The sequence below is a fragment of the Gambusia affinis genome, linkage group LG12, assembly GCF_019740435.1.
Source record: "Gambusia affinis linkage group LG12, SWU_Gaff_1.0, whole genome shotgun sequence".
Lineage (NCBI taxonomy): Eukaryota > Metazoa > Chordata > Actinopteri > Cyprinodontiformes > Poeciliidae > Gambusia > Gambusia affinis.
In genome coordinates, this window is record NC_057879.1 from 28,093,078 (window position 1) to 28,112,251 (window position 19,174).

Consider the following 19,174-nt stretch of genomic DNA (forward strand, 5'->3'; position numbering starts at 1 on the left):
CTGGGAATAAAGCGAACTGATCTCTGTTACTGAGTCCTAACTGTGCAGAAGGAGCAGGCAGTGAGGCCCTCTAGTGGCTGCTGTGGAGTACTGCAGGTTTTAGTACAGGGTTCTGGTGTTTCCTGTCACTGTGGGCTGCAGAGCGCAGTAGTACACAGCAGAATCTGACGGACGGAGATCCTGGATCGTCAGGTTGAATGAAGTTTTCTCATGCTGAGCATCAAATTTATCTTTCTTGAATCCTAGAGCATTATCTCCTCCTGTTGAGAATCGCTTCAGCATGAACTTTGGGTAACTATTGACTTCTAGTTTGTACCAGAACAATGTAGCAGAATAACTAGTCTCATAAGTGCATCCCAGAGTCAGTGATTGTCCTGCAGCAGCAACAAGTTCTCCTTCTGTCTGCTTCACTGAATCTCCTTTACACTCTGGGGAAGAACAGAACATGCAGAGGAAGAGATGGATCAATAAAGATGATTGATTAAAGGAGAACAATCAGCAGCTTTAAAGACTTGTACTCCATGTAGAGGAAACATGTTGATCTTTGTATCTTACCAGAGAAAAGAGCAGCCAGAATAATCCACAGCCAATGTTCCATCTGTCCAACAAGGTTTAAATCAGCAGGAGAAAGCAGCTGATGTTCAACATTCAGTCTGACTGTTGTTCTCTTCACAGCACCACTTCTTATTGACACAATGCTGGAACACAGAGCACCAGGAGAGCGCCGCCTACTGGAGCATGGCGCCCCCTGGTGGAGAGGAGAGGTGCCGTTCACCAGAGAGGAGACGAGGCTGCAGCAGCTGGGCAGTGGACCAGATGCTGAGGAGGAACTGGTTTTACTGGTTTTACTGGATCCTGTTGGCAGCAGAAATATTCTCTGAGCCGATGTTCTGTATCTCAGAGTTTCTTTGTTCATCATACCATACAGTATGATCAGTTTGATGTAGCAAAACTCTGAGCAACGTCTCATCTTGAAGAAAAGAGCATCAGAAATTCTCCTTCAGCTTCACCGCAGCAGAAGGAAATGGTCGGTAGGTTTTACATTAACTTACTTCTTTTCATGTAATTTTAATAATTCATTTTCACTTCTCAGGAAACAAACGGATCATTCTGATGTAAATACATTTCTGTGTCCTGATCCCAGGAAGCAGCCAGAACATCAGGCAGAACCTCCGTCTCCGTCTGCAGCTCTCTGTAAACTGGTTTTCTCCAAAGCCGCCATCATCTGAGCATCACCACTAAAACATTTCCAGAAAACTTGGACTTTGTGCTATTTTTGTCAAATTTGAAATACAAGTACACAAGATTTCTTTGTGGTTTATTTCATTTTCCAGTCGTCACAATAACAGAGTCACATGAAAATGTTCTAATTACAGAGAGAAAATGTTTGACAGCAAAGATTTAAAAAATAACATTTTCTCCAGACCAGGTTTTTATTTGGATTCTTCCTCACTGATGCACCCAGAAGGAAATATTCTCAGGATCATTTCTACTTTCAGGATTAGTTTTTTTTCCCCATGTCTCGTTTTTTTCTCCAGTTTTTTTTAAATCTTGTTCATTTGATTGGTTGTGCTGCAGATTATGCAACCACACATACAGCGTGGGGGAAACAGAGCGACGGTCTGCTTCGGATTGAGTAAAATGAATTAATGGGTCCACTTTATAAATATGCATTAAACTTTAAATCTTGGGTAAAATATCAAGTCTTTTCAAGTAAACAGGTTTAGATCCCAAGTTATTGGAGTAAAGCTCAAGTCCAAGTCTGAACATCTTTTCAAGTCTTAATATTAACCTCTGTTATCCAATCACATGATAGCAATGCTTTGCATTTATTTTTCACTGAAATTAACGGTAAAGTATCACCGTACCATTGAGGGACGACGAGGTGCATGAGGAGGAGGATGAAGGGCAGGTCATCGCTCTGGATGAATGGTTCCTTCATCAGGCCGTTCTCTCTGCCATGCAGTGACGTGCGGTGAGGTTCATAGCTGGTGAGGCACTGACGTCATCAGAATCAGATTTGCAAATAGATGCATAGATTGACAGCAGTTTACAGGTTATGTTTCACTTCTGCATCCTTACACATACAAACTGTAGCTCACAAAACACACATTTCCTTAAAAAACAAAACAAAATAAATGTTATTACTGTCTTACCTTACCTAAAAAATCACTATCTCTATTATAATCTATCGCTGCACTTGACTTGCTTCCCGAATCGTTTAGCCTAGCTCGCTGTCACTTACTCGGCAGTTGAGGAGTGAACAAGACGAACGTCTGGGATCTTGAGCGCCCCCTGCCATGAGGCAAGAGAACTGCCTGCCTCACCTCGAACCTGTTCTCTGCCGTTTATAATCGCTCATTACACGAAACACGTTACACAAACACAGTTGGTGACAAAAAGCACTGTACATTATATACATAAGCTAAATTATTGGAAATAAGTTCACATATTAAATTAGTTTAAACCATTTTATTGACGCCGTACAGCAACATGCTCTCTCCGCTTAGCAGCCAGCGCAGAGCCAGGGGTTGCGCAATCCAAGGTGAGGCAGAGCTCGCCGCTGCCTCACCGGCATCGCTTCCAAGCATTTGAAAGGGAAAATAAGAAAATTCAGCGATTTTGAACAAATAAAAATCGAAATTGGTGAAGCTACATGAAAAATAATTTTTTTTAGTACAAACCACCGGATGAATATAACAATTTAAATTACTTTATGATTATATATTTTCTTTCTTTCCATGATGGCAGGTGAGGCACTGCCTCACCTGCCTCCCCTGACCGCACGTCACTGCTGCCATGTCTGTGAGCTCGTTGTGATCGTCTGAGCCTTCGCTTTAAGACAAAGTCTAACCCCTGCCAGTGACGAGGTTGCATCAGTCGTGGGTCTGTAGGACCTTTTATCATGACACGGTGTGGGTTGGAGGAACTTCGACACCTTTAGAGCACCTGCTCCAAACTTGTTGCTCAACTTCCTTGTTGGTACCTGGTCGTGTCCCAAAGCACAGATATCTACCACCTTCCCAAGACTACTATGTTCACAGAGATGTACCTTCCCAGGGAAGGGCGCTCATAGCCTGGGTACACATTGCACAAGTTCCCCTAAGAGGAACCAATGGAGGTCATTGACCCCGACCCCTGATATGTATGGACTATGTGAACTTTGGTCAGCTTTAGTGGCCGACTGTTTTAACTGCCTTTGCTCCCACCTGGTAGGATGTTGGATCAGATCTCAACAGTGACCTTTTCATGCAGCTTTAGTGGGTGATTTTAGGTAAATCACAATTTTCCTGACCAATATTTGGTGTTAAAGCACTTTAGAGATTAGCATGATGCAGAGTCTTGACCATGCCCCTTACCTTCCAAGGACTGCCCACACTTTACCCAGGGAAATGAAGCAGGGCTTCACCTACAGATTCATTCTTCATGGAGCTTCATCAGATCAACAACCAGCCTGGTCAACAGGACAGATGATCAGAGGAGAACAGTTTGTTCCTCCATCACTAAGACCAGGACTGAAGAATGGGTAGAGTTTCTCCTTGAAGCAGCAGCCAGTAAAGGAGTAGATCAGAGCTGCAGCATCTACATCATAAAAGGAGACCAGACCCTCCTGATAATCCACAAACACCCCCACCTTCTGAGGACCAGGATGGAGATGGAGACGGACTGAAGGTCCAGCAGCAGCCAAGTACTCATTTCCATTTCTCAACACAACAGTCCAGAAACCGTTCTGAGGATTCAGGTTGATGTTTCCCTTCCTGTTGATGGATTCTCTGGCCACTCCTAAAGTCCATTTAGTCTTTCCTTTAACCTGAACCTCAAAGTAAAATCTGCCTGAAGAGAAACTCTGCTGTCCTAAAACATTAGGAAACAGAGAAAATCTCTGTGGATTGTCTGGAAGATTCTTCCTCAGATCTCCATCTCCCACCTGTTTTCCATCATCAGACAGGATGAGGTCAGGATGAGCTGAATCAGGATCCAGAGTCACATCCACTGCAAACTGCTGGATCCTCTTCAGCTCAACCTCTAGGAGCTTCTTCATCTTCTTCTCCCTGATCGTCTCCTCCAGATGAGCCAGAGCTTTCACCACAGTCTCCTCATAGTATGGTGGATGAACTCTGACCTCTGTCCAGGTCTCGGTGGGTGGAGCATCTTTCAGGGAGGAGAAGCTCTGGAGGAGGTGGAGGTGATCTTCATCCTGTGAGAGCTGCTTCACCTCAGAGCTCCTCTTCTTCAGCTCAGAGATCTCCTGTTCCAGATCTCTGATGAAGTCTTCAGCCTGTTTCTCTGTAGTTTCCTGTTTGTCTTGGATCTCCTTGAGGATCTCCTTCAGGCCTCTCTCAACAGACTCTATCAGAGCCGTGAAGACCTGAACACCTTCTGCTTTCTCTCTGTCTGCAGCATCTTTACTGATCTTCACCGACTCTCTGATCTCCTGGATCTTCAGTCGTCTCTCCTGGATCATCTCCTGAACTTCAGCCTCCGTCTTCCTCAGCTCTGCCTTCTTTCCTTCAGATTCTTCTCTCAGAGGAACCAGCTCGTGGTTCTTGTGCTCTGAAACAGAGCAGACCAAGCAGACGCATGTCTGGTCGGTCCTACAGAACAGCTCCAGAGGTTTATCGTGCTGCAGACACAACCTGTCCTCCAGGTTCTCCACCGGCTCCATCAGCTGATGTTTCTTCAGACGTGGAGCGGTCAGGTGAGGCTCCAGGTGAGTCTGGCAGTAGGAGGCCAGACACACCATGCAGGACTTCAGGGCCTTCAGTTTGGGTCCAGTGCAGACGTCACAGGGAACTTCTCCTGGTTTGGCAGCTTGTTGCTCTGAGCTGCTGCTGGCTTCCTGCTGAGCTTCACGTCTGAACTGATCAAACATCTCTTTGATGAAGGTGTTGACTCTGAGCTCAGGTCTGCAGGTGAAATGTTCATTACACAGAGGACATTTGTAGGGAACATTTCCGTCCCAGTGCTGAGTGACGCAGGTCTTGCAGAAGTTGTGTCCACATGGTGTGCTGACTGGATCAGTGAACACATCCAGACAGATGGAGCAAAGAAACTGATCCTCAGACCGCAGGCTGCTGCCAGAAGACATGTCTGAATCTGAGGACGGGACACAGATCAATGATTAGCAGATTATCTGAGATGTTCTGATCGGGTTCCATGAAGGGAGTTAAGTCAGCGGACCAAAGGAGAACATCTGATCACCAGACGGCTTCAGGAGCAACAGGAACTAAAGAAGCTGGAATTAGAGGCCAGGCAGCAGTTTAACTCTGGACTTTCCTCTGATATGTCCAAACACAGCATTTCATCTCCTCAGAGGAATTTACTGGGATTAATCTGAATTTCTATAAAATACAAACCTGAACGAGTTTTGAATAAAACTGAAATTTCCATAGGAGTATATTTTATTGTAGTTGGTGTAGTAGGGTGACCAGACGTCCTCTTTTTCCTGGACATGTCCTACTTTTCAGACCTAAAAAAATGTCTGGGGGGAATTTAAAAATCGTCCGGGATTTTGGTCAACTGCCTCAAAACACATTACATAGCTTACAGTGCATTGTGATTACATTGCCACTCCGTTCCACTACTCCACTCCAGGTTTCTTTGTATGGCAAATTAGTCACATCCTTCTCCCCAAATCCAATCACGTTAAATTATGTGTGTGTGGGAAAAGTAAAGATAGCTGAGTTGACTTGTACACCGGCCGCTAGACTAGTTAAACCTTAAGTGTGACAGGCGGTAGAACATGTGTGTTCGCCGATTCTACGGCAAAAATGCCTAAACGAAAGTGTTTATGGAGGAATTAAACAAAAGATTCCTGTGCTTTCGTCAAGGTCGTGACCCTATGAGGCGGAGTGTTTGACGTGTAAGTCAGGCACTAATGTGTCTGTGGCAAATAAAGGTGCCAACGACCTGCAAGAGCAGTGAATTCAGCAAAGCAGCGAAAGCAGCCAGAGGTGAAAGGTCTTCTGCTAAAGTCACAGATTTCTTTGTGACAAAGTCAAGTGCAGCCGTCACTGCAGCAGAAGGAAACTTTGCTTTCTATACCCCCCCTCAAAAAATCTGTCCTCCTTTTCAGAAACCCAAATCTGGTCACCGTACCTCAAAGAAGCTTTCATTTTAAACAATATCAATATGAAAACAAAGAATGAAATAAATCTGCCACTCATCTAAAAAAAATTACTGATGAATCTTTAAGTCGCCCCCATAGTGAGAGCAATGGGTCAGTCCAAACAGCAGCTGGACGGTACCGGCTCCGTTAGAGTATAGGGTGACCAGACGTCCCCGATTTCGATGGCCTCTCCCCGGCTGAATCCGTCCCCGGAAAAGTCCCCGATTTTAGTGTTTTATAAATGAGAGAAAAAAAAGTTTCCTATAAATTGTTATTACAAGAGCCGGAGACTCCAGAGAGTAGAAAGCGTGAGTGAGCGTGTTGCGCGCAACAACAGCAGTTACGGTAGCTACTGTTAACGTTCCAGAGAAGAAGAGCAGCAGAGCCAACAACCAATAAAAATCAAGAAGAGCAGCGCTGCCAGAAAAGACAACAAGCCGGAAGAGGAGAGCTGGAGTTTTGAGCAGCTGACCTGATACGGTTTGTGTGAATCAACGTGTTTTGTTGGAACTGGGCTAATTCTGGCCGTCATAAAGATTTGGTTCACGGTAAAATAAAACTAAGCTTTTCTTAACAAACACAAGACGAGAACACAACAAACGGCTACAGAGTTATCCAGAATGAGAGAGAAATTGTAACATGATGGTTAAAATAAACTCATTGTAAAGAAAGATGTTTTGGAGTTAACTGGTTGTATTTTCAAAGCTAGATATGAGTTTGGGATATTAAAGTTTCTCACAAAAAATGGATTCACTCAGTGACAGGAAAACTGAGCATGAAGTGAAACTGATGAGGATGGAGAGATTTTATTTTATTTATTTATCTTTTTTGCTAAATAGGGCATTTTTAACATTTCATCAGCTGATGAAAAAGATTAATATTTATACTAAGATTTTACTAGGAAGAATCCAGAATCATCTCAAAATAACCAAATTCCAAACCAAAGAAAGCAAATCTAATTTTATTTCTTAAATTGTACATTTTAGGTCTGTCATCTGTACATTTGAATGTTTTTGGGGGGAGATTGAGATGATATCATGTCTCTGTTTTAGAATACTGATGAAAGACGAGACAGGATAGAACTGAATGAATGAGGAAAACAGAAAAACTGACCAAGCTGGAGAGAAATATGAAATATAAACATATTATTATTTAACTGTGTCTCATATGTTGTATTTGAAGTGTTTCTCTTTGTTATCTCCTGTGGTCTTTCTCAGTTTTTCACATGATTTTTTCTGCTCTTATTCTATCCAGACCTCTATGATCGTGTGGCTGATGGTTCTTCAGACTGAGGACGGTTTGCAGAACCAGAGTTGACCTCATGTTGATGGACTTCCTGACCAGAGGTCACTCATCTCAAACACACACAGTGTCCTTAAATATCAGCTACATAACTTTACACACACTCCTCATGTATTTATGGACAGTTATGTTTCCATTCATGCACAACATTCACAGGTGGACAAAGTTGTTGGTTTCTTCTGTTAATGACTGAAAAACCCACAGTGGCTCTGAAACAAACTGAAACTGACAAAAGTAATAAATGAAAATTTACTGAAAATTAACCAATAAAAATCTGACATTATCTTTAAGGTACAACAGAATAATAAAATGTCAGACCAAGATGACTACAGTTGTACAGATTATTCTGAAACTTAAGGCCCACAGGACTGGAGTCGATCTCTCTGACTGCAGGAAGAAAATGTACAAATTCAAGAGAATTATAATCTGAATGGTTACTAAATGTTCAGAACAACCAAGTCCAGAAAGTAAAGGTGAACTTCAAGGTCAAGGTGGACTTGATGTGAAATGACCAAGGAGGAAAGCAAATCCTAAAAAAGTGAGGCTGAATTTACCAGACAGGTTCTGGGAGAAATGCTAATAAGTTTTAGCTGCCATCATTTTAATTGAGCCACAATTTAAAATCTGTGTTTGACTTTTATCAGTTTGTTAATAAACTATGTTTTACTACTTTTGTCAGTTTCAACTAACTTCTGTTCCCACTGTGGGCTTTTTGTTCATTAACAGATACTAACTATGTTATTCATGCCTGGTCACTGTTTTAATTTCTATTGTTGCTATTACTTTTATTATTAATAATAGTAATATTACCTCTGTGTGGAGAGAAACGTTCCTGATTTTATATTTGATTTTTAATGTTTAAATGTTAGTAAATATGTAAACTTATCTGTCCCAGATTTTTTATTTCAGTTTAATAAATTTGCTTCTTCTTTATTGTTGAGTGAGAAACGTTCCCAGATTTAGTTTTAGAAATCTGGTCATCTTACGTTAGAGCTGCTGAAGAGAGGAACTACCTGCTAGCTCTTAGCTACTAGCCCTTAGCTACTAGCTGCTGGTTTTTAGCTGATAGCTTCTAGCTCTTAGCTGCTAGTTGATAGTGTTGAAGGAAGAAAGTTACTAAGTTAGCTTAATTTGGAAAAAGCTTGGCTCTCTTTTCTTCCTATTTTCCCGGGTCCTTCCAGCGAGGAGTGTGTGCCAATCAGGAACAAGGATGCGTGATGACGTCACAGAGTTACAGCGTTTAATCTCATAGGAAACCACAATGAAGTAACAACACAAACTGCAAAACAGCCAAGATACAGACTCATTACCTGAGACAGACAAAGAATAAAAACAAAGACAGAGACAGAGAAAGAAAAAGCAAAGACATGTCTTTGGAGAAGGCTGAATGCCAAAACGGCAGGAAATAACAGCGATCTGAATCATTATTATCGTGTTCAATCTCTTTATAGTGGAGGCGTTTCTCTCCTTGTTAATGTATTCATTAAGGCGTACCCCTGGTTCGACCAACCAGGAGCTCCCCTGGACACTCAGAGGAACTTAGACCTTCCCTTAATTTCACGCCAGAGATCAAAGGCCATTTGGTCTCTAGAAGAACAATGGAGCAAGCAGCTGCATCCTAGTCTTCTGGCTCTAACAGATACCTGTGACATCGAGTGCCTCCGCCAAATCAAGTAATTTAGTTTAAGGAAAGATTATCTTCACAAACCTAATTCTGGTCTACTGCATTCAGCATTTTCCAAAGATTTAAATCCTTGCTTTATCACATAAATCCTGAACAGTTTTCTAATACTAAACAACACATTTTCATTGAAACAATTTCCATTTGGTTCAGATATTATCATAGACAGTACAATTTTCAAATACATTCAGCATTCTCCCTTCTAAACTTAGATAATGCACTTTAATTATAAACTTGCTATTAATACTTAGAAAACTGTTAGTGATCTCAACATTCTATGTTGCATTTTAGTTTAAACCCTGCCAGATGTGGTTCTAAAAAACCTTTGATGTTCTGTGAACCAAACCGGCTTCTGCCCTGCAATAAATGCTAATTCTGTGGCTTCCTCCTGGGCCCTGATAACACAGCAGGAGGAACCTCACAGAGAGATCACAGATTTGACCTACCCCTGGCTCCCGTCTCCAAATACTTACCGATAGAGTAGTTTTAGTTTCAAATCCCTTACCCCAAAATTAAGAAATTTGTTCAAAATCAGACTGTCCGTACACCTTTTACACCTGGGGTAAGATTAGCTATATTAAGCACTAAAAATAATTATTTTCCTTAACAGTCCCCCTTTTGAGGTCTATTAAATATAGACCTCACAAATAAATTGCTTAAGGCTTCAAATAGAGGAACCAAAAACTATGTAGTACACTAAATTATATATCAGTAGCCAAATTACATAACAGTCCCCCTTTTGAAATAGAATATCCCAGCTCCACAACTCCCCACCAGAAAGACCACAAAAAACATCTGATAAAGGGGATGAAGAGGTGGGCCACTGCATCACTGCTCACTGAAACTGTAATGAGACTTACACTGCCCATCCATGTGTCTGAAGCCGAACTCCATCATCCGAACCTGTCCAATGGAAACCTGTGCCAACCCACAATTTCAATACTTACCCGTTGAACCACAAAATTTCAACCAATTAAATCTAAGAGTAAAACATACCTATGGGTATAAAAATATGACAAATCATAAAACTCCATAATCACCATAGAACGAAAACACAGTACAAACAACAGCTCAAAACATAAAATGTAAAAACCATAAACACATAAAATCACAAAACACTTTTTCTTTTTTTTATAATAAAATGTCCTTGAAAAAATATGAAGTCTTCGTCCAGAAATGACCAAAAACATGCGCAAAAAACGAAAGTTCGCAATAAACGAGAAAACGCAAGAAAAAATATGTGAAGCTGATGATGATCCTCTTGCATCCTGATCGGTCGTCTTCCCGTCGTTATACAGCTCAGTTGACAAACTGAGCGTCCGTTGCTCTACTGAAAATCGGATTATTATGCCTCATTTCAGTGAGATTCTTTTAAAATCTCCTCCTCCCCATGGAAGGACATCGGAACAGAGAAAATAAAATCTCCTTTTCCGAGCCCTGTAAACCTCAGATTTCAGGAAGATGAAGTGGCCACGACAGAAACCCTGCTACACTTCTTCTTGGGACAGTAGACCCACGTCTGCTTCTGGCCGTGCCTGGCTGTGCTCCTCAACTGAAGCTTGATGCTGCAGGTCCTCCTGTATCACTCGGAACGCGCGTTGTGGCTCCTCGGCTGCCGTGCACTGACTCCAATGGAACCAGGTGTCTCCTTTCCCTTGTAGACGAACAGCATGGGATGTCCTCTCCACTACTCAGTGTGGTCCGGTGAAGCGAGGTTCAGACCGCTTCCGTTTGATGAGCTCCAGGGGCACCCAGTCGAGTCCAGGAACTGGTCTCGAGCCTGGACGTTCCTGTCACGTCTGATATTATGCAAATTCCACTCCCAGGACCTGTAACTCATTAAAGCAGTCGTTATGCGACAAATGTGCAGATTCACCTTTTCATCCTGGTATAGTCCGGCGGTCCACGTAACTTCCGTCGGTTTCAAAGCTCAAATGGAGAAAAACCCTGTTGAATGGTTACTAGACAGACAGGCATCGAAGTAATAGGCAAAACATCTACTCAATTCAATTCTTATGTGCACATAATTCAGCCAATTTCTTTGAAAATTTAATTTAGTCTCCCTTGCCTTGTAATTGGGGACAATATATAATTAGTTTGCCAGTTCTATTCCACAATTTATATTCTGTTCTAATCACACATATTCATACCATGTATTCACAAACAGACGATAACACAACAAACAAAACATGAAACATTTAGTCTAGTCAAGGTCAGTCACAAAACCGTCAGTCTTTTCACATCATGTTCGTCATTGTTCAAATTTATTCAATCAAGAATTACGAAAGCTACAAGAATTCTCCAAATGTGTAGCATTAAATGTTTTACTATTTTATAAATTTAGTCTCCAAGATTTTAATTAACATGTGCATTCAAAAAGATATTTCTCAAATGTTATATTAGAACCCAATTAATAATTTCCTTTTTGTCAAAAATTCTCACCAATTTCAATAACTGCATATTCAATATTGTGTCTCAGAGTTAAATTCTAGTTTATATATTCATTTAAGATGCAACAAATACTTAATTGTTCCACAAAACACTGCTATTTAACACCATAATTATCATCAATTAGAGATTTTAATTTAATTATAAACCAATTCCTTCAATCAGAAAAACCCTTTAAATGCCCACTTATTTGCAAAACTTAATAGTTCAAAGACCTTTTCCTTCTCATTTTATTTTATTTTCAGGATAATTTAATAATTTTCATAGTTAACCTTTTATCTTTATAATTTTGTTTTGTCCAAATTCTCTGCCCCTTTTTCTTGAAAGATAAACTTTCAGCACAAATAGATTAATTAGTTGTAGCATGATTTTAACCTATAAGATTACTCAATTTCCCAGAACATTTCACGTTACAGTCATTAATGATTTCAATAAGTAGAATTTCATCATGTATTAGCTCCTTTGGAAACTTCAACGTTTAAACAGTTACTTCATAGTTCTACTCATCTTTAACTTTTCCCAACCTTCAGGGTAATCTAAGCGTCCTTAGAGAATTTATTAAAACATCAAACCATGGATTTGAATATTTAGCTAGAAAATGCCCTTAGAAAGATCACACCACCAAAGTATTATTTGTATTTATGTAAAATATTTTAAGAAATATATTTTCTTTTACCACCTTTTCCTAGAAAATTTAATTAATGTTTGTCAAAGCCTGTTTACCAATCAAACTCAGCACTTTGATGCTGAAAAATCCACATTTAATATATTCCATATTATTTCATTACCCACTTTGTATTAATGTATAAATAATTCACTCTAAAGAGTTCTCCGAATTTAAGACACCAAAGCTTCAAGCAACTCGCCTTATCTCTAGAGTCAGATGGGCCATAAAACTACTTGACACCTCCTTCATGAATTTTTCCTCACCTTGTAGAAGGAACTTTTATGGCAGGAAAGAAAGCTAATTGGGATTCCAAGAGAAAAACTCCCAATTCCTCTGCTACTTCATCAGGTTCTTGCACGTATATCATACAACATGTTTTTTAGTTTCATCTAATTTTAATTTCAACTTATAAATCTTCTTGGGGTGCCTCTTGTTGTTTCACTACTAAAATTGTGACATATATTCTGATATTTTGTCAGGAGCTACTTTAGGTGATGGGGGAGAGAATGATTTGCATTACAGCTGCCTGTTATTTCCTGTTGAGCTATTTGTCTCTTCTCCATAGGATCTAGTATTGTGCTCGCATATTAGAGAATTCTCCTCTCACCCCCCTGTTTCTGAGACAAAACCAGATTAACAATCGGTTGTGTTAAAGAAACATCCAAACAGAATTGGGAAGATGATCAGACACCTCCCTGCCACCATGTCTAGAAGGTTGAACATGCACCGTAATCGCAGAGTCCACAGCCAAACACAGCATGCTGCATATGTCTGTAAAAGAGGAGAAAGAGATCAGGAACAACAATAGAACTTCAAGGAAGCGTTTTACCACGCCCCTTAACATCCCAAACAGGTCATCCCAAAGAAATATGTGGAACTGCTTCATCATGCATTATAAACCGAAACGATAAAACATAAGTCAGATTACTACAGCAGCAACACCCCCTTTTGTCTCAAAAATGCAACCATTCAGTCTGGCCTTGGTCATAACACAGAGTGACATGAGGAAGAACAGAAGCCGGCCCACATGGGACAAGCGCTTCGGGTCCAGGTTGGCCAAAGCAGAAAACAGGACAGGATACAAGTTTAAAACACTTATCTGCAAACGACACCTCTCTGTCCCACTTCTCCGTCCTCCCCCTGGGTCTGGCGTCACTGAGGTGCAATCCTCCCCCCTTTCTCTGAACTCTCCGCAGTCACATGTAACTGGCTCTGATGTCGGACCTTGAGTTGTCCAGAATGTCCCTCTGTCAATGTCCAAACAGTTAGACAGCATCAAACAGTTCAGTTCGTTGTCTTCATCTTAGAAGCACATCATTTTCCGTCTCCACGCTGATGTCAGGGGGTTGGTCAGCGGAGGTTGTACGAGTTCAATTGCACCCAAACAGGAATCTAGTTTCAGTCCAATGTCCAGCAGGACACCATGCAGGAATTTTCTGAATCACAGTTCACAGGCATCGGAACTGTAAGACCAGCAGCGCATCAGTGACTGAAGGTGATAGAACTCTTCTCTGTCTCCTTGAGTGCTGTCATCAGCTAGTGATGTGGAGGGAACATCATGTCGACCATGGCAAGACTGGTTTGAGTTGAGGTCAGGGGTCAGATGCACCGCAGCGAGTCTCAGACAGAGGAAAAAGAAAGAAGCAAACAGGAGTTAATTAGTTAGCTTTTACATAAAAACACCCGTCTCTGCTTCGCAAGCCTCGCACCCCCATCAAACAGACGCTCTCCTTCTTTCCTCACCCCACGCTGGAAGAGCAGGCTGCCAACATGGAGTTGCACCCTTTTAACCCAGGATGTGTCACTGCAGCAGGAGTCCAACCGAAGCCTCAGTAATTGTCCAAAAAAATCATTATTCTACTTCTCCACCTCTCTCTCCTCAACCTGAGAAATCTGCTAATCATGGAACAAATGCAACCCCCATCTTATATAATCACAGCATTCCAACCTATGTATTCAACATGGCAGCGACATAGGGAGGAACATCTATTCAAAACAGGGCCTGGCGGAAATAGTCTGTCATTAATGTTGCACCAGTGCCACAGAAAGTTATTCGTTCCCCATTAACCAAAAAAGGGTTATTTCAGGCGCAATGTTATTCATTTACAGCAAATCTTAAAAATTTAGCAAAAACCTATAAATTTTGACCTCAGTCATTTCATTAAATTAGGGGTCAATTTGACATTATATAAGCCTAGTGCACTCGAAGCCAAATCCAATTTTACTCATGTGTGGTGTTTCTCAGGACAGATTCTAACCATATGTGTCAGGTTTTTGATGCAATCTTATTTAATTTATCAAGTCACTAATTTAGTTATACATTCATTTATTTATACAAATTATTTATTCAATTTATTTTGTATTTAGTCAGCTAGTAATTTGACAATACAGCATAACCACAATCCTCTATGTCCGCATAGTCTTAGTTTATTCTTTATTTATATTTCAACTTGTAGTTCTATCAATTAGAGAACGTTAGAACCCATAATTTATTTTCAGTACGTTCAAATGTTATATTTTATCAGGATACCATCTTGCAATAACCTTTCAATCTTTAGTGCAGCTCAGTCTGCCTGCTAGTATCATTTATCCGAACAAATAGTTTAGTTCATATTATGAACAACATAGGGCATCCCAAAAACTGTAATTTTTGCACCTCGAAACAGCAGTTAAAGAAAACGTTCCGAAGAGTAATTACTGCTTCAACTCGGTTCGAATCCCGACAACCAGCGGCGGACAGAAGGAGCTGACCTATAACGCTCGCCTAGCGGAGAATTTTACTCCCTAGGACTTTAGACAGGTCGTAAGACCCGACTGCCAGCAGGTTTGGAGCGCGTCGTTCTCCTTCCGCCAGCTGCTGTCGTATGGGAATCCCTTTAACCAGAGCTAGTTTGAAACATACACACAAAATCAAAGCCAAACACTTTCCAGCAGTATAAGTCCAACCCTTCAGCGGACCACATGGCCCAACGTGATTTTCAAATCATCCGCCAGCACAGCAAGCGAATCTAGACCAAACTGTTGATCGTAAATGCTAATTAAGTCAGCAATCTGTTTTCGCAGAGTTTTCCACGGAGTCAGACCAGAAGAATGACCAACAACATCTTTTTGCAACACATTGTCCACAATCACTTCACACTAAAACGCAGCAAAATCCACTGAAGTAGCACAAACAGCGCTTAATGAACACAGCGTTCCACACAGCTCAAACACACAGTCAGCCCAAACACGCGCGCGCACACACACGGCCACACAGACACACAGAGCTCTGCACGCACACGCCACACTAAACAGCAACTTAGGTCCGAAATCACCACGGACAAACACAGAAAACACAAAACACACTGACAGAAAAGACAGAGAGAAAAAAAATAAAATAAACAAAGAAAAATAATCAGGCGCCGAAAAAATAAGTAGCATCAGTTATGTTTGTTTCTATTTTCATCTACTTATTCGTTTATTCATTTCTTTCTTTCGAAGGCTCAGGGCTAAATCCTTCGGGCTCAAAGATTTAAACCCAGCTATTCATACATTGGTAACGTCGCTCCTAATGTATTGGACCAGCCACGGTCCCCTGAAACACGAATTCCTCTATTATAGTCAGTCCTTAAGGCGAGTCAACCTATCAAATCAATTAAACCTAGTAAGTCCTTAAAGGTGATACAACCTATAAATCAATTAAACCTAGTAAGTCCTTAAAGGTGATACAACCTATAAATCAATTAAACCCAGTAAGTCCTTAAAGGTGATACAACCTATTAAATCAAAACTTCCTTATTTTGAGGGACAGGGCTAAAACCTCAAGGAAAGAACATACGAAAGAAACCTAGCTGTTAGCAGAGGCGCGTAACTCCCGCTGCTTGAATCCGCCACGATTCCCTGAATTTCCTTTATACAAAATATATACAACAAACACGTACAATAAAACCATAAACACTGCCGCAGATCTGTGAGGTCACACACATATACCGGGAACAACCACTGTCGGGCCGCAGCGCCTGATATGAAAACAACAAAAGGTGTCTTACCACAATGCAGCACTCGGTCCGACACAGATTACTCCGGGCCACACAGCTCGCAAAGCACCCACGAGCCCCCAAATTGTTGAAGGAAGAAAGTTACTAAGTTAGCTTAATTTGGAAAAAGCTTGGCTCTCTTTTCTTCCTATTTTCCCGGGTCCTTCCAGCGAGGAGTGTGTGCCAATCAGGAACAAGGATGCGTGATGACGTCACAGAGTTACAGCGTTTAATCTCATAGGAAACCACAATGAAGTAACAACACAAACTGCAAAACAGCCAAGATACAGACTCATTACCTGAGACAGACAAAGAATAAAAACAAAGACAGAGACAGAGAAAGAAAAAGCAAAGACATGTCTTTGGAGAAGGCTGAATGCCAAAACGGCAGGAAATAACAGCGATCTGAATCATTATTATCGTGTTCAATCTCTTTATAGTGGAGGCGTTTCTCTCCTTGTTAATGTATTCATTAAGGCGTACCCCTGGTTCGACCAACCAGGAGCTCCCCTGGACACTCAGAGGAACTTAGACCTTCCCTTAATTTCACGCCAGAGATCAAAGGCCATTTGGTCTCTAGAAGAACAATGGAGCAAGCAGCTGCATCCTAGTCTTCTGGCTCTAACAGATACCTGTGACATTCGGAGTGCCTCCCGGCCAAATCAAGTAATTTAGTTTAAGGAAAGATTATCTTCACAAACCTAATTCTGGTCTACTGCATTCAGCATTTTCCAAAGATTTAAGTCCTTGCTTTATCACATAAAATCCTGAACAGTTTTCTAATACTAAACAACACATTTTCATTGAAACAATTTCCATTTGGTTCAGATATTATCATAGACAGTACAATTTTCAAATACATTCAGCATTCTCCCTTCTAAACTTAGATAATGCACTTTAATTATAAACTTGCTATTAATACTTAGAAAACTGTTAGTGATCTCAACATTCTATGTTGCATTTTAGTTTAAACCCTGCCAGATGTGGTTCTAAAAAACCTTTGATGTTCTGTGAACCAAACCGGCTTCTGCCCTGCAATAAATGCTAATTCTGTGGCTTCCTCCTGGGCCCTGATAACACAGCAGGAGGAACCTCACAGAGAGATCACAGATTTGACCTACCCCTGGCTCCCGTCTCCAAATACTTACCGATAGAGTAGTTTTAGTTTCAAATCCCTTACCCCAAAATTAAGAAATTTGTTCAAAATCAGACTGTCCGTACACCTTTTACACCTGGGGTAAGATTAGCTATATTAAGCACTAAAAATAATTATTTTCCTTAACAATAGCTGTTAGCTGCTAGCTTCTAGTTGTTAGCTACTAGCTCTTAGCTGCTAAGTGATAGCAGTTAGCTGCTAGCTTCTAGTTGTTAGCTACTACTAACAATTAGCTGTTAAGTGATAGCTGTTTGCTGTGGCTCTGCAGCCCAAACAACAAACCCTCTGGTAAGAAACTCTTACGTTAATAGGAGTTTGAAACAGGAAGGACAAAATGGCTCTTAAGAAATGTCCCCGTTTTTTCCCCCGCACTAAACAGATGAGATTTCCTCCCTTGCTTACCGCTGTTGGACTCGGTGGTTGAAGGACAAGAAGAACTCAGAAACAGAGAAATGAGTCTCGTTTGCAGCTCCACTGCTCTTCACTCACTTTACTTTCTCTTCTGGAAAGTGGCGCTAACCTTGTGTTTCTAACCGCCTCTAACTGCTTCTGCTTTTCTCTTTGTTCCCTCCTTCAGGTTCAGAATAATGACAAGTTGCAAAGCAGCTTTGCATCCTGATTCTCTATTTTCAGATCAGATTTATATGATTTAGAGTTAAATATCAATAAGATTATTATAGTTGGGCATTTTAATGTTTATTCTGACACTAAGGGTGACAACATGTCACATCAATGTTATTTTAGACCCAGTTGGTTTTACTCAAAAATCCACAGACCTGCCCACTCCTGTCATCAGACTTTAGACCTTTAGACCTTTAGACCTTTTCCTGGTGACTTTCAGTATGTAGAAATAATAATACCTCATTAAAAACCATTCGGACCGTTTCAGCACTGAACTTGTTTCCACCAAGAGATGCACTTAAAAATCAGACGATCTCTTCAGTGTCTCCACCGTCGTCTGCAGGAGAGTAAAGAAATGCGGAAACAAATAGAAGTGAGGCCCTCTAGTGGCTGCTGTGGAGTACTGCAGGTTTTAGTACAGGGTTCTGGTGTTTCCTGTCACTGTGGGCCGCAGAGCGCAGTAGTACACAGCAGAATCTGTCACTGCAGCAGAGGAGATCAGCAGATCCACTCGGTTTCTCTCCTTGTTCAGTCCTGCAGTCAGTCGAGGGTTTGGAGGTTCTGCTTCCACCACAGTTGGATCTTTAGTATCAGTGATCAGGAGAAGGAAGCGAGGAGCTGAATCAGGATCTTGTCGATACCACTGAAGGTTTTCAGCTTTAACTGAATAGTTACAGGACAGAGTGACTCTGCCTCCCTCTGATGGAAACATTTCAGATCTGATGGCAGTAATATCAGCTTCCAAGCTCTGACCTGCGGATCAAACAACATGTTATCTTCAGAAAGGAAAGACAACCTGGATCTGCAATGATGTGGAAGCATCTTTGTTTTCCAGCGTTGTTGCTCAGAAACAAACGGACCTACAAGAGCCGAGAAGAAGTAGATCACAGCCAGGTTTTCCATCTTTCCACGGGTGAAATGTTGGTCCTGATGTTCACAGCTGGAGTCCAGCAGCTCTACAGTCAGTAGGAGGAGACGCTGCTGCTGCTGCACTCAGAGAGACAGAGATCTCCTCCGAGTTCCTGCAGCTCCACCCAGTCAGACAGGAAGTTGACGTCACTGGAAGGCTGGCTCCGCCCATCAGCCTGCTGACCAGTCACATCATCTCACCAACTGGAAGAGAACTGGACCGAGCCACAACCCTGTGGGACTCCATAAGTAACCCTGGAGTGTG

General features: G+C 41.4%; 2 protein-coding genes, 1 long non-coding RNA gene and 1 gene segment (V, D, J or C); 1 reads left to right on the forward strand and 3 right to left on the reverse strand.

The window, feature by feature from the left end:
- Positions 1-79: 79 nt before the first annotated feature.
- On the reverse strand, positions 80-970 carry LOC122841743. The gene is made up of 2 exons (XM_044135314.1): positions 556-970; positions 80-428 (listed from the first exon to the last, which is right to left on the reverse strand). Exons 1-2 carry the CDS (start codon positions 968-970, stop codon positions 100-102), a joined length of 744 nt encoding a protein of 247 aa, XP_043991249.1. The 3' UTR covers positions 80-99.
- On the forward strand, positions 890-1,306 carry LOC122841789. Of its 2 annotated transcripts, none has more exons than XR_006372440.1 (2): positions 890-1,031; positions 1,145-1,306. It is a non-coding gene; the product is annotated as an uncharacterized LOC122841789 (long non-coding RNA). The 2 variants fall into 2 exon arrangements; XR_006372441.1 differs by having other exon boundaries at positions 908-1,027.
- Positions 1,298-18,386, reverse strand: LOC122841691 (E3 ubiquitin-protein ligase TRIM21-like). 8 transcript variants are annotated; one of them, XR_006372424.1, is made up of 3 exons: positions 18,240-18,379; positions 3,360-5,097; positions 1,380-1,988 (listed from the first exon to the last, which is right to left on the reverse strand). XR_006372424.1 is itself a non-coding variant. In XM_044135232.1 (2 exons), the coding sequence occupies exon 2, from the start codon at positions 5,087-5,089 to the stop codon at positions 3,443-3,445; it is 1,647 nt and encodes a 548-aa protein (XP_043991167.1). In that variant the 5' UTR covers positions 5,090-5,097; positions 17,782-18,228; the 3' UTR covers positions 1,298-3,442. The 8 variants fall into 8 exon arrangements, 2 of the variants coding, with proteins under 2 accessions (XP_043991167.1, XP_043991168.1); XR_006372425.1 differs by lacking the exon at positions 18,240-18,379 and adding an exon at positions 17,782-18,228 and having other exon boundaries at positions 1,380-1,999; XM_044135232.1 differs by lacking the exon at positions 18,240-18,379 and adding an exon at positions 17,782-18,228 and having other exon boundaries at positions 1,298-5,097.
- Positions 18,387-18,412: 26 nt separating this feature from the next.
- Positions 18,413-18,903, reverse strand: LOC122841449. The segment is given in 2 exon segments: positions 18,413-18,753; positions 18,861-18,903. Coding segments are annotated over 2 exon segments (384 nt in total).
- Between the last annotated feature and the right edge of the window lie 271 nt (positions 18,904-19,174).

What these genes read in the sequence shown, in the direction of transcription:
- LOC122841691 (XM_044135232.1), bottom strand. Translation starts at nt 5,089, where the DNA reads ATGTCTTCTGGCAGCAGCCTGCGGTCTGAGGATCAGTTTCTTTGCTCC.
- LOC122841743 (XM_044135314.1), bottom strand. Translation starts at nt 970, where the DNA reads ATGAGACGTTGCTCAGAGTTTTGCTACATCAAACTGATCATACTGTAT. An exon ending in TCTGGCTGCTCTTTTCTCTG is followed by an intron (nt 429 to 555) that starts GTAAGATACAAA and finishes GTTCTTCCCCAG; the next exon opens with AGTGTAAAGGAGATTCAGTG.